At 43.8% G+C, this 14,839-nt stretch overlaps 1 protein-coding gene across 3 annotated transcripts in view; it reads left to right on the forward strand.

Moving 5' to 3' along the window:
• The first annotated feature begins 1,318 nt into the window (after window positions 1-1,318).
• TRPC3 (transient receptor potential cation channel subfamily C member 3) overlaps window positions 1,319-14,839 on the forward strand; it is a 69,961-nt gene continuing 56,440 nt past the window's right edge. For all 3 annotated transcript variants that reach the window (XM_088019929.1, XM_088019934.1, XM_088019936.1), the window contains exon 1: window positions 1,319-1,530. In XM_088019929.1, coding sequence (XP_087876055.1) covers window positions 1,319-1,530 — 212 coding nt within the window. The remainder of the gene's footprint in view (window positions 1,531-14,839) is intronic.

Below are 14,839 nucleotides of genomic sequence, written 5' to 3' on the forward strand. Positions count from 1 at the left end.
TTCCTTACTTGTGTTTTATTTAATTTCGGGAAGAACTGCTCCCTGAAAAAATATAGTATAATTGGATACAGTTAAAAGATGAGTATCTTATTTCATCTCATCATAGCATGTCTGGTATTTCTGTGACTCTTCCAAGTTGGACTTGATTGAAAACTGCATATTTGAGGCAATTGAAAGCCTTGGAAAATACACTCACCTCAGTCTAATCTGAGTTTTCTCACTAGCTGCCTTCTGTGACTAGTTTACTTCCTCTTTCTAGGCCTCAGTTTTCTTATTTTTTTTAAAAAAAGGGATAAATTCTTGATCCTTAAGACTCCTTTTGACTAAAATTCCAAGAGTCTTTTCTTCCAGAAGAAATATTGCTTTTGACTTTTAAAACGAAAAAAAAAAAAGCTTTATTTATTTATAATTACTGAAGTTTTAAAAAGGAGACTTTACATTTTGCTGGAAAATATTTATCAGAATGTATATAAATCTTGTTAGATGGTTTTGAGACTTATTAAAAAAAACCTGAAGCACAATGCACGTTCAAACATTACCGTTCTTGGGGTACAAAGGCACTCAAGGAAATGTACTTAAACCTCCGTAGTTTCAACTAAGTCTTAAGAGTAACACAACGAACAAGTGATGCTTGTTGAAACAAATCTGGAGTCGAATTGGGTAAATACGACTGCAGAAAAATTAGCAAGCCAGACGACTTCCTTTCCCCTTCCTTAGGAAACTTGTATCTGTAAGTGGAAGAGGGTTCTAGATCCTCCGGCAGAGAAATGGGAGAATACGGAGGGAAGTTTCTCTGATTCCTCACTCCCTACTTGCTGGTCTGATTTCCTCTCCAGCTCGCTCTGTCTGATAAGGAATTGATTCTCCCCCCTTCTCTCCCTCCCCCACCCCCCGCTCCCTCCCTCTCCGTCCTTCACCCTGAGTAACGGTAGTGTCCTAGCAAGTGATGCTGTCGGAGACAGGAGCCGGGCACCGAGGAGGCTTCGGCGCCGCCGCCACCGCCACCGCCACCGCCACCGCCGCCGGGCGGGAGAGCCTTTCCCAGCACGGGCGCTCCACTCGGCCCCGGGCTTCCTCCTTGCAGCCGCAGCCGCGGCGGCTGCTCCCACGGTTTCATGGTGGGCGGCGGCGGCGACTCGGCTTTGGTTCCCGCCTCTAACTGCTCGGTGTCCGGCCGCGCGGTTCTCTCCTCCTGCCTTCCGGCCCGGGGCTGCCCGGGGCTGCGGGCGGTGCGGAAGGGGCGCCGCGGAGAGACCCGGCGGCTGCGGCGGCAGCGGCGGGCGGCCGGCATCCCCACGCTCGGACCGCGGCAGGCGCGATGTCCACCAAGGTCAGGAAGTGCAAGGAGCAAGCGAGGGTGACCTTCCCCGCGCCGGAGGAGGAGGAGGAGGGTGAAGACGAAGGCTCGGAGCCGCAGGGCCGCCGGCGGGGCTGGAGGGGCGTCAACGGGGGGCTCGAGCAGCGCTTGGCGCCCTCACAGCGGGAACCGCACGGCTACTGCCCGCCGCCCTTCTCCCCCGGGCTGGACATGTGAGTACCCCGCCGGTCCGCGGCCCGCGCGTCGGGAGGGCAGTGCCGGGCGGGGGGCAGGATGGCGCGCTCCGGGCCGCCCCGCCACGTGCCAGGGACCCCCAAACGCCTCCCGGCACGGCACGGCAACTCTATTCGGGGCGACTTGGGGATGCAGACCTCGGTCGGGAGCTCGTCCCCTTGGTTCTGCTTTGTGGAGGGACTTGGGGGCCGCTGAAGGCGTGGCTGGGGCTCTGTCCCGGTTCAAGCGCACAGAACGGCCCCGCGGACGGACAGAACGGACGCCAGACTCGCTTTGCAGCAAGCAGACACGTCCTCTCCTAGACACACACCACTGCCCCATGGGCTGGGACCCCTCGGCAAATGAACCCCGCGCTTACCAGAGGAAGTCAAAGAATAGTAAGGTGTGCATAGACCCAGGCGCGCCCTCGAACTTCGACCTCCTCCCCCGCTTCCCAGCGTGGAACTACCCTGGGAACTTGCGTTTCCCCTCGACGCTCCCACCTGCCTCAAGCCAGGGCAGGGGAGTGGGGAGAAGGCAAGGGAAGGTTTGTGATACGGAGTGTGGGTGTAAGTTTGCCCAGTCGCCTCATTTCTCGATAGTCCATTCACAGGTGGGGGCAAACTGAAGCCAAATCCTCAGGGGAGAGTGGGCGCGAGGCAGCCTCGGGAACTGTTTCGTGGTAACTTCGGCTGTAGTTCCCAGGCGGCTCAGGGTCAGCAGCTGCTTTCTTTTTAAAGAAAGGTAGAGGTTGGCTCTGTAGTGTGTAAGAAAGAGCAACTTTTCTCAATTTCCAGATCTTGGAGCCAGCCTTAGCAGCTACGAGACATAGCGAGGATTAAACGAGAGCTCTTAGTTTTAAAGGGTGCATGACATTTTTCTTGTCACATACCTTGGGCGTGCCACGGGGTTTACGTGAGTCTTTTTTAGGAAAAACGCACAGACCTAGGTAGAGAACTTCGGGTCAGACGTGGCGGGCGGCACTAACCGTCTGGGTGGGGTAAGTGGTTCTTGGTGAAGGGACGGAGGTTATGCAGCGCCCCCTGCTGCCCTAGAGCTGCCACATCCTGGTCCCAGGCTTCTGGGGCGACCTCCAGACAGACCTAATCTCGCATCGCTCTGCCCGCTCAGAGCCCGCGACTGGCCCTTCTAGATTTGCTTATAAAAAAACAGAAATCAGCCGCTAGGAGTAGATCGCCTAGGGAAGGGTTCTGATTTAAAATGAGCGACGCATCCTGATGTGGTTCAATTACTGCCGAAGATTAGCCTGAGTGGAAATGGCTCAGGAAATGGAAGGAAGGTATATCCTTAGGGATTAAAGCATGCCGGCTCGCTTCCCAGCCTCCCTAAGATTTTAAGACATTGTCTATTTTTCCTTTTGCCAGTTTGGTTTTTATAACCCAGTTCAGTTTCTTGATTATTTAATTTTTTTTTTCTGTTCCCTTCAATCCACACTAAATGGGACACCACTGCCCTCTTATCTGAGAAAATAGGGTGGATCAGAGATTACTCACTTTGCCTTTTGGAGTTTGAGGTCAATTACGCAAAATACTAAGGCAAATTCTATCGTAAACTTGTCTGCCTGCTAATAGAAGAGAACATTTTTTTTCTATTTTCTGACTTTACGTAATTCAACAAGTAAATGTCTTAGTGTATTTACTTTGTAAAGTGCTTGAGAAGATCCAGTCATCTTAAGGAGACAAACATTAATAAATGTTTCTTTGGGAGGTAGGGCAGCGAGCTCTTCATGTTTGAGTCCTGTCATTTGCTAACTTGGGCACTAGTTTGATATCTGTAGAAAAAATCAGCTCTTTATTCCTCCTTCAAGTAGAATATGGCCACAGTTTAAAAGCTCAGAAAGTGGACACAACAAACCTAGGATGGAACTGGAGCAGGATAACCAGTCTCTCAAAGCCCCAGGCTCATTTTCAATAGTCAGAAGAGAATAGCTGGACTTAAAATTTAGCCAGGATGCTGAAGATAGAATCCCACGTTTACCAAAAAATTCCTCAAGGTTATCCTGTTGCTCATTTCACTGCTCCATGCTCCAGTATTCCATTTGGGAATTTTAAACAGACTGACTTAGGAGAAAGAATGTCATCTGCTGTATCACTAACAAGAGTTTTTACAAATATCCTTTGATAGAACTCTTGATTCAACCATTGATTCAAACCAAGACTTTCTTTTTCTCAATTGTTTGCAAACCTAGGACCAAGTAGTCTGTCATTGGCAAGATTACCTCATTCTCAAAGTTTTTAGTTATTAAATATATCTGATAAAACTCCAAAAAGTCATCTGAAGGCAGTTCTCATGAGTTTCGATTCAAAGACATTTCTTAACGTGTTTGCATGTGCCAAGTGCAAGTTAGGTACAGCGAGCCCCAAAGATGAGTATGACAACTTTTTGCACTGAAGAAGTTTAAAATCTCATGAGGGAGAGGTGGAAATGAAACTGGGCATGAGCCATTGTGCTATAAATTAGAGTAAAATAAGTCCATAAAAACATACAAGGAAGGAGCTATGAAGGATCAAGTGTAAAGGAGCGATGGACTATGTAAGGTCATGGAGAGATCAGGGAAATATTTATGGCTCTAAAAGATAGGATAGGAGACAGAGACAGAGTGGGACATTAATTGAAGCCTTTCCCCCCAAAATGTTAGGCATGTCTGGGGAACGTTAATTGAGTTTGGTTGGAACATAGAGTATGTATAGGTGCAGTGAGATTTAGCTGGATGTATTGGTTTGGGGCATTAATATGGAGGATCTTGCCAGGAGGAGACAATAGGGAGCCACTGATGGTTATAGAGCAGCAGCAATTTGAGAGTCTGAGAGCAGGATGGATTGAAGTAGCAATTGAGAGAATGTCAATAAATAAATTAGGGGGCTACTATAGCCATTCTGGCTGAGATTAGGATCTGTAATAGTGTAGTACTGGTGGGATGGAAAGGGAAGAGGTTGGAAGACAGAATACACAGATAGGATCTATGGGAATATGCAACTAACTGCCCATGAGGGGTTTAAAGAGAAAGCAGAGGGGCACCTGAGGGGCTCAGTCAATGAAGCGATTAAGCTAAGCATCTGCCTTTTGCTCAGGTCATGATCCCAGGTTCCTGGGATCAAGCCCCATGGCAATCTCCTTGCTCAGCGGGGAACCTGCTTCTCCCTCTCCCTCTGCCCCTCTTATGCACGCGCTCTCTCTCTCTATCTCTATCTCAAGTAAATAAAATCTTAAAAAAAAAAAAAGAGTGCGTGTGAGAGAGAAAGAAAGCAGGGTCAGAGATGACTTGGCGATTTTGACCTAGATAACTGAGATCTTCGATGTCATTGTTGAAAAGGAAAGGACAAAGGAGGATCTGATTTTTCAGATAATTCTGATTAGAGGTGTCAAGCAGGAAGAGGGAAATGCAAGTTTAAAGCTTGGGAGAATTTGAGAATCTACTGGCTGATGGGGCTAGTTGCTGAGTCATGTGAGTATATGGTATTACCCAAAGAAAGAGTGTAAAGAGAGAGACAGAGAGCTCTAGACTCCCTTTTCTGAAGGATTTTTGTTGTTGTTTAGAGGGTAGAGAGGGTAGCAAGATGAAGGAGCAGGTGGGTACTAAGGCAAAGCTGCCTAGAAAGAACAGTTTCAAGAAAAGAGAAGAATTGACCCATAGTTGGCAAATATTTGATAAATCAAGAGAGAAACTTATGAGTCTACTTTTAGAAAGAAGAATCAATCCTTATATTAACATATGTGCACATAATCATTAGATTTCTCAGCAGTGATATCTTTAAAAGAGAAAGACTTCTAGAAAGGAAGATTCTGTTTAGTTTTTCTTCAGAGGTAGTACTGCCAAAAATGTGTCATAACAAAAGCAGTAATTTGCGTTTATATAATATTTCATGCTGGAACTGGGAAGGGATCCCCCGTTCTTAGTGCCTGCCCTCTCTTGGGTCTGGTACCCTCACAACCAGAGTATCTGTGTTTCTATTTCTCTGGAGATTTCATATCCTATCTTGCTTATTAGGGTGAGGGTATCAGTCAGTGGGGTAGAGATCTGGGGAAAGAGTTCTACCTGATCTTTATACAGGCTTTCAGCCAATTCCCTTATTTTGGGCTCTTGCCTCATCTCTACTTTCTGGGATTTCTTTTGCCTTCAATTTCTGGGCCTTTTCTGGAATTGAGCAGGGTGGATCAACTTGCTTCTTGTTATAGGCACTCTGGCACTCTGGATGGACCTTCCTTATCTCCACTAAATCATTTACCTGTCTTCCAACTTCACATATTGTGTAGTTACAGATATTACAAATGTCTTCTGGTTTCATGGAAGACAAAATCTGTGTTACTTTTCTCTGTTTTCCTTGCTGTTTAGGGGAGATAATTTTGGAGAGGAGAAAGGGTAAGAAAGGCCTTTATTCCATTGTCTTGAAACCAAATATCCCTACGATTATGTTTTAGGTGTTCATTTAAGCCCCAGTGAAGACTATATTATTAACAGGCCAAGATTGCAGAAGGAAGAATATTCTTAATCATGACTGATCTTATCGCGTGAATGGAGTAGATAGTAAGCTATACAGTGTGATATGAGGGTCATGAACTCTCCCACCTAAAGGCATCTTAGTACCACACTTCGTAAAGCTAACTAGTATAGAATATTTTGGGGGAAAAAATAGAATGTTTGAGTTGCAAAGGATTTCATCTAGTCCAGTCTCTTCTTTTACAAATTGATAAACTGATTCCGAAGTTGGACCTCTAACTCACAGCAGCCCCAAGTCATCTGAAATCTCTAGGCTCTTAGGGCTGTGCTGTTCACACCGTGGCCTCCTTTCCATTCAGCATTTCTCTATTCCTCAAAGAAATTTAAAAATGCATTTACTCTTGGGAGGAATAATACAGGACACTACTAATTAGGATTAATTCATTTATGAGATCCAATTAAGTCATCATTTCAATTTGACTGCTGATGGCCCATCAACGTGAGAGAGTTTGTAAGCCAAGCGGGAGGACTAAGGAATGGAAACAAAGAGGGGAAAAGAGTATCTCAAAACATAATTGACCCCCTGCCAAATGTCATTTATGGTTTTCTCTTTTCTTAATATCAAAGTGGTGAGAGGATCCTGGAGCAAGACTGGGGCATCATCTGATGATGGGGTTAGAATTTTAGGGATTTTTCATTACTGGCCTGGGATAGCAAATGTCTGTCCTCTCTCTCCCTCTCTCTCTCTCTCCCACCCTTCCTCTCTTTCCTTCTCTCCCCACCCCCCGAATATTCTTAACCATTGAGCTTTGCCTTTGCCTACAACATCCCATACACCCCCTTACCCCAGTTGACAGTAAACAATAAAACACCATGGGAAATGTAACAGGTTGAAGAAACCTGTTTTTACTGGGTTCCTAGGCTCTTGGTAGGAGGAATGCTTTAAACTTCATGGCTCAGGATTGAGATTGTCCCCTCAGGGAGCATGCCTAAGGAACAGTGAATGGCTGCTGAGCAGTCTTCTGAGGAGGGAGGCTCTTACTTTGACCAGCAGTCTTCCTTTTCAACCCTGCCCTCAACATCACATGGCATAAGTCTGGCAGGAGAGCCTGATTAGTGGCCTGTGCAGGGTGAGCACGTAGGAGTCTGGCCCAGATAGAAGATCTGGAGTTGTGAACTATGGGGTGACCAACTTTACACTTGGCATAAGGGGCTCAGCATTGGCTTTATGAGAATAATTAAGATTGTTACAGTGTTTTGTCTTTAATTTAGCATCTAGGCCAGGGGTGTCTGTCTACAGTTACCTAGTCAAAAGAAATCCCTTATTAAAAAGTAAACTTTCCCTCCTTTTGCACTGTTCAAATAATAGGTGACGGTACAGTTTTGGTCTTAGATCTTTTAAAAAATGAGATTTAAATGTCCACAAGTATATGACCTGTTAAGGAAAGAGCATGATGATGCTACTATTCTACACCAGTTTTGCATTTCTAAATATATTTTGTCAAGTAGTCCTGATGCATATGGATTCTTTTGAAAAGTAGGCTGCAGGGTGACAAGACAGGAGCAAGCATCTAAAAACTTAAGACTTTTGACTTAGGATGTAGATGATAGTGATAGAAAACCAGATCCCTTTGCTTCTAATAATATTAAAAGTGTATATGGATATAGATATAAAATAAGCTTATATGTATAGTATATAAAGTATTAATATATATATAATATCCTCTAATATATTTAAGTAGCCAAATATGAATTTCTCTTGGGTCAGTAGAAGTTTTTGATTTTATTATTGAGTTTATTTTTTTTCTTTGTGGTTCTTTTTTTAAAATTTTTTATTGTTATGTTAATCACCATACATTACATCATCAGTTTTTGATGTAGTGTTCCATGATTCATCGTTTGTGTATAACACCCAGTGCTCCATGCAGAGCATGCCCTCTTTAATACCTATCACCAGGCTAACCCATCCCCCACTCCCTCCCCTCTAGAACCCTCAGTTTGTTTTTTAGAGTCCATCGTCTCTCATGGTTCATCTCCCCCTATTACTGAGTTTATCTCAATTCTTGTTCAGTTACAGATTGAATTCGTATTTGACTTCTAATTTCATTGTCACTTAATATTCCTGAAATAATAAACATGAGTTTTAGGAAGTATTGTGAAAGAGTTTATTTTTGAAGATAAGCTTCATTATTAGAGCTTATTAATTCTAAGATTTATCCCCATGTATTTTTTAAAGATTTTATTCATTTATTTGAGAGAGAGAGAATGAGAGAGAGAGCTTGAGATGGGGAGGTTCAGCGGGAGAAGCTGACTCCCCGTTGAGCAGGGATCCCGATGAAGGACTCAATCCCGGGACTCCAGGATCATGACCTGAGCCAAAGGCAGTCGCTTAACCAACTGAGCCTCCCAGGCACCCCGATTTATCCCCATATTATCCTGACAAACGTCACTTTTTTTTTATTTAAAGTTTTTTTTTTTTTTTTATTTGACAGAGAGACACAGCGAGAGAGGGAACACAAGCAGGGGGAGTGGGAGAGGGAGAAGCAGGCTTCCCGTTGAGCAGGGAGCCCGATGCAGGGCTCGATCCCAGGACCCTGGGATCATGACCGGAGCTGAAGGCAGACGCCTAACCACTGAGCCACCCAGGCGCCCCCAAACGTCACTTTAATATCAAAATCAAGAGATGTGGAATTCATCAGATACTTTTTGTGGTGTAACTAAGAATTAAATGTGATTAAGCAGAAATCTACTTTGAAAGAAGAATAATTGTTTACATTACTTTAACTTCTGATTATTAATTTATATTATTCATGACTTTTATAGAAGAATTATTCTAATTCCCCTCCACCTCTGCTTCCACATATTATCATATGTGACCAAAAGTTTTCTTTAGTCTGGAGGGGAAAATTGTCTGATCTCTGGGTCTTCAGTCTTGTGGTTTAAGCACTCATGCGTCTGTGCAAGCATGGCTCCAACAGGTAGATATGCATCAGCCATGTACTGAAAGCCAGGTGTATAGAGATAAAGGGAGGCAGTCTCTGCTATTAAGGATGTTACATTATCTTTGAAGAGCCAGGCATAAAAGCAGACAATTGAAAGCAATGCAGGGGCACCTGGGTGGCTCAGTCAGTTAAGCATCCACCTTCAGCTCAGGTCATGATCCCAGGGTCCTGGGATTGAGTCCCGCATTGGGCTCCCTGCTTAGTGGGGAGCCTGCTTCTCCCTCTCTTACTCCCCCTGCTTGTGCTCTCTCTCTCTCTCTGTGTTAAATAAATAAAATCTTAAAAAAAAAAGGCAATGTAACAGTCAGTTTAACCGAGTTGTTCCTGAAAGCAGAAACATCTAAGTGCTAGAAAGTACATGCGTTTAAGAAGTATTATCATGTCATACAGGCAATGATTAGGGGTCTTCACCTCTGCTCCCAGTGGAGGAAGGAACACATTGTTAAGTGGCCTTTTTGCTTTTCTGGTTGTGGCTGCTGAGGGGTCTGGCAAAGAGCTTTCATGAGAGGGATGACAAAGAAAGTGATGAAGGGAGAAGACCGGAGCTTTCCTCCTTAAATATACAACAGCCTCTTTTCTCTGACTTGGCGATTAGGGTATATACCCAAATTAGCATTGTCTAATAGATTTATTAAACTCATACCTAGAGGTTTCTGAATATAGTACAGGCTAACAGAAACTGTCAGGAAATTAATTACTGTGGAGACCCAGATCTCTCTCCAGACTTGTAAGTGCTGGAATCTCTACCTATTAATTTTTTTTTTTTTTTTTTTTTGGTGGGATGAGAATCTTTAGAAATGAAAGCTATGCTTTCCTGTTTCTTTTTTAATAAAGATTTTATTTATGTATTTGACAGAGAGAGACACAGCAAGAGAGGGAACACAAGCAGGGGGAGTGGGAGAAGCAGGCTTCCCGCTGAGTGGGGAGCCCGATGCGGGGCTCAATCCCAGGACCCTGGGATCATGACCTGAGCCGAAGGCAGACGCTTAACGACTGAGCCACCCAGGCACCCCTGCTTTCCTGTTTCTTAAATGGAGCTCCTTATCTTGTTAGTTTGGTTGCTACTGAGACAGTGTGTTATTGAGCTGTTTGTGGTGTCAGGAGATGCGAGCTCAGCAGTAGGCAGTGTGGGACATGGGACTCCCTGTAGCCCTGTACTCTATTCACCGAACAGTTGAATAGATTGGGCTGCCTTCCTCTAGTCTTCCATACTGATGCCCTTAGGGGATATAGTGAAGTTCAGAGTGTCCCCCACTCCACTTCTTCCCCTCTCCAAATACATATCTTAAGAGATTTTCAAAACATGTGTTTTTGATGACTCCTTTGAGGCTGTTTGTGAGACGCCCTCCCTTCCTGCGAGCCCACTCACATGAAATCCATATCGTGTAGATGTCGGTTGTCTCCAGAGGCAGCCACGTTGACTGACAGCTGCCTGCTTGCCAGGGGGACTATGAGGTTTGTCTACTTTTTGACTTTTCATCTCTGACTTTCTTGTCCTTTGTCAGTGCCTGCTGCTTCCCACCCTTATCATCACTTCCAGTTATCACCACCCCGGACACTATAACATGGCCATTGCTCTCTAATGCTTTTCCCCCCTCCTCTGTGCTTATTTGCACTACTTCTCTTCTGTGGCTCCTTCTGCTCTTCTTGCCCTTCACAGAATGACAGACTGGATCCTGGCCGATTGGCACATTCACTTTCTTCAAGGGGGTGAACAGCTTCATCAAAACAACTTGGGTGTTATTCTCATTGCTTTGGCTCACATTGATGGTGTTATTACTCTGTTTGCCAGCTTGCTACATGAATTGAGTAGTTGGCTAATTCTTCATTTCAATAAAGGATTTGACTTCTTTAATAATGCGCATTTGTTGCTGAGTGCTAGAGAGATTGTGATTCAATCCAAAGAGCAGTTTTTGAAGCTGTTCTTTCTAGAACCCAAATGTTCCAAAACATAAGCTAAGCATACATTTTAATAACATTATTTTGATTTGCAACCTTTATTCATTTTTTTCTTATTCCCTGGAGATAGCATGGTAGAGAGCCTGGGAGAGGACCTCTGAGCTCTCTTCTAATTCTTTATCCTTTAATGACCTTAAGGAAGTGACTTACCATTCTGACTGAATCTCTTTGTCTATAGACTTAGTATCAGTTGGGCAGAAATAATGGTAGGCCCAGGGATGGAAATAAAAGGAACATCCCAGAGGCAGGTGTAGCAGGGTCAAGAAACCAGAACAACTTAGATGAGCAGCAATGTGTTGCTCCTGTAATTTGCCTGTAATAGGTCTTTCTCTTGAGCCTCCCAGCTGCTGACCAGGAGAAAAAAAAAATAAACCAAATGTCCATCGTGTGGTTTAAATTCGTTTTTTAAATTTTGGGGTTTTTTTTGTTTGTTTGTTTGTTTGTTTGTTAAACACTTATTCTCATCCAACAAGTGAATTAAACAATCAGTCAAGCAATTAAGTTAATTAAGCAGTTAAGCATTTATGTGAGTTATTAGGAGGGAAGACTTGCCCTACATTATTGCAGGGAATAGGTCAACTAGGGCATTGTCTCCTTGTGCCTTGAGCTCATATCTAAGGCATTTTTGCTTGCTGATTCTTCCCTCCAGTCTCTTCAAGGGGTCGTAGTCTCCTTACGGTTCATGCATACACCTCTAGTTCAGGGCACTCTGGGGAGATGCTGTGAAGCCAATTTCATTGATCCTAGTTTGATGTTATAAAGTAAATTTTCCTTTTAATAAATAGCCTCTCACTTGGATAAAATAGCTCAGGCTCTCAGAAAGCCCTCCCCACCCCCCGCCGCCCCCAACTGTCCTCTGTAGCATCTGGGCACTAGAGGAAGGGAGCTTATGTGTCCCCTGGAGGAAAGAAAGAGTTGTTGTCCTCTGAGTCTTCTGGTCTCTGGGCGATGTTCATTGTCTACTTGGGTGCTGCTTGTCAGTGAAAATAACTCGATCTTGGCTGACTTGCCTTTGTTATAACCCAGACATGCTCCTTGGCTTATATGGTTTGAGCTCAACTCCCAGGAGCTCCAGGGCTCTAACCCAGCTTACAGCACCAGCAGTATCCCTAGTCAGGGTGCAGGGTCTCTGGCTCTTAGCACAGGGTCCACACCACATGGGAACTTAGGGTGGCTTGACAAAGCCCACACCATTCCCTACTTAACCGGGCTGGGCTGTCCCAGATCTTCTGCCCTCAGTGGTTCCTCACTTTCTTGGATCCACATCTTAATTTTTACTTCCCTTTTATTTTTTCTTTCTTCTGTTAAGACAGGAAGCATCATGGCTTTGCTGTCAAAAGCTGTCTTGTCTCCACGATGAGAACATTCTATGATCAGGTTCCTTCAGAACTAATTAGAGAAATGAAGGAACTGAGCAAATCTTTCCTCAAAACAATTTCTCTTTTTCCTAAATTTTACTTGCAAAATCCCATTTTTTTCCTACAAAAAGCTGAAAATTACCTTGCTCTTTCTCTTTGCACTCCTCTAAAATTTGTCTTCTCTACTTCTCCCCTAAACACACCCACCTAACTCTTAACTAACCACCGATACAGGAGCAAGGAGCCTAATGCAGGGCTCATCCCAGGCCACTGGGATCATGACCTGAGCTGAAGGCAGACTCTTAACCAACTGAACCACCCAGGTGCCCAGGAATATATATTTTAAATGAGCATCCCTTGAAATTCCCAAGCACACTAAAGGCTGGGAACCTCCAGCATAAAAACAATGTGATTATCCTGAATATCAATGACCCCAAACTATGAGGCCTTTAAACACCTGTCATACTGGCCTTGACAAAAGTCAACTTGAAATAACATGTGTGAGCACTGCAGGCTAAGGGACAAACGGCCATATGTTCGTTTAGGTTCCCTATGTTTTATTAACATTTAAAATTTGAACTTCGGGAAGCTGAACTTCAGCAAGTCACCTGAATCACGGTAAATAAGAAGCCTGCAAAAATGCCTTCACTCATAACCGCCCCCCACCTCTCCTGCTACCCCCACAGCAAGGTGTCCTGAACCAACCAGGGCAAAGATACTGTATTTGGAAAGACAAAAGAGAAAAGCACCTTACTACTTTTTCCAAAAATACCCTTGACAGTATAGGAATATCCTTGACAGTATAGAAATAAGCAGGATAATGTGTTTATAAGACAGTGCAAAATGAATCTGAGGAACAAGGAAAACAAGGTTGGCTGGGCAGCATCCTTGAAAGTCAACCAGAGAATTCTAGTTTGTTTGTTGTTGTTATTTAAGAGAAGTGTGACAGTAAAAGCAGAATTTAAGAAGAGCAAGGTGCTGGGGATGGTAATGGCACACAAGGAGGAAAATTAGGAGTAGCCTGTGGCACTGGAGAGAATCTGGAGTCAAACAGAGAGCCTTCAAGTTGAAGCTATATGTGTTACAGTGGGCAGGTTTTTTAATCTCGGTTTTCTTATCTATGAAAGGGAAATAATACCTGCTTCATAACTAAATAGGAATTAAATATGGTAGTGCGTGAAAAACATACCTATATGCCAGGTGCTGAGTAAAGTTTAGTAGCCTTTCTTCATGCCATCTCTGCTGGAAAGCTGGTCTAATAATCCAGCTATGATTGGTTAAAGATCTGGAAGATGGTTGTGGCAATGAGAATTGGAAGGGAGGGTCTGGTACACGAAACATTCCAAAGGAGAAGCTTCAGAACTTTGAGACTGACAGCATCAAGACGGTGAGTCATAGATGACCTTGAAATTGCTTAATCTGGGGGTGCCTGGGTGGCTCAGTCAGTTAAGCATCTGCCTTCGGCTCAGGTCTTGATTCCAGGGTCCTGGGATCCAGTCCCACGTTGGGCTTCCTGCTCGGCAGGGAGTCTGCTTCTCCCCCTCGTTCTGCCTACGCCCCCCCCCCCCCGTGCTTGTGCTCTGTGTGTGTGTGTCAAATGGATAAAATCTAAATAAAATAAAATAAAGAAATTGCTTAATCTGAATAAGGAGGGGGTGCTTGTTAAGAAAGAGGGTGAGTTGGGACATTTTAGAGTGACCAGGGGATAATAGGTGTACATGTAGGATCTGAGGTCAAGGGGGAGGACAGGACATGGGAAGAGATTTGGGAGCTCAATGGAACAAATAGTTATTGAGTACTTACTCCCTATGGGTCACTGGATAATGAGAAATAAAGAATTACCTGACCATCCAGGAATATGTGTACATGTGAGGGGATATTTATTAATCCTGTATTTCTTTAAAAAAGAATTCTTGTAACCATAAAATAGGTTTAGAACACATGGAAAATATGATCATTGATTTTAAATGTATGTGAGAAATCATTTAGGAGGAGGGAAAAGAATGTACCGGAAATCTGGGGTAGAATAATGATGGTAACTGAACACTTTTAGATCTAAGCTGAATTGCTAGATTTCCTGGGCCAAAAAGAAAAAAAAAAGGCAAGGGTTATATAGTTCATATATTATGAGATTAAAAGAAGCAAACTTATCTGGAAAGAGAGGCCTATTAATACAGAATTCTATGATAACTTTAGTATTTGCATCTTCATAAAATGTACAATGGATATGGATATGACAACCTCTTAACCCTTTAAATGCAATTTTGAAGACGACATAGTAACCTTTTAAAATTATCAATCCTTGATAAAAGCAAGGGCGTGACATTAACGAGTCACTGGTGAAGGCATTTTTGCAGCCTTCTTATTTACTGTGATTCAGGTGACTTGCTGAAGTTCAGCTTCCCGAAGTTCAAATTTTAAATGTTAATAAAACATAGGGAACCTAAACGAACATATGGCCGTTTGTCCCTTAGCCTGCAGTGCTCACACATGTTATTTCAAGTTGACTTTTGTCAAGGCCAGTATGACA

Source organism: Eumetopias jubatus, unplaced genomic scaffold, assembly GCF_037043125.1.
Source record: "Eumetopias jubatus isolate StellerSeaLion01/CBP00866 unplaced genomic scaffold, mEumJub1_p1.0 scaffold_2, whole genome shotgun sequence".
NCBI lineage: Eukaryota > Metazoa > Chordata > Mammalia > Carnivora > Otariidae > Eumetopias > Eumetopias jubatus.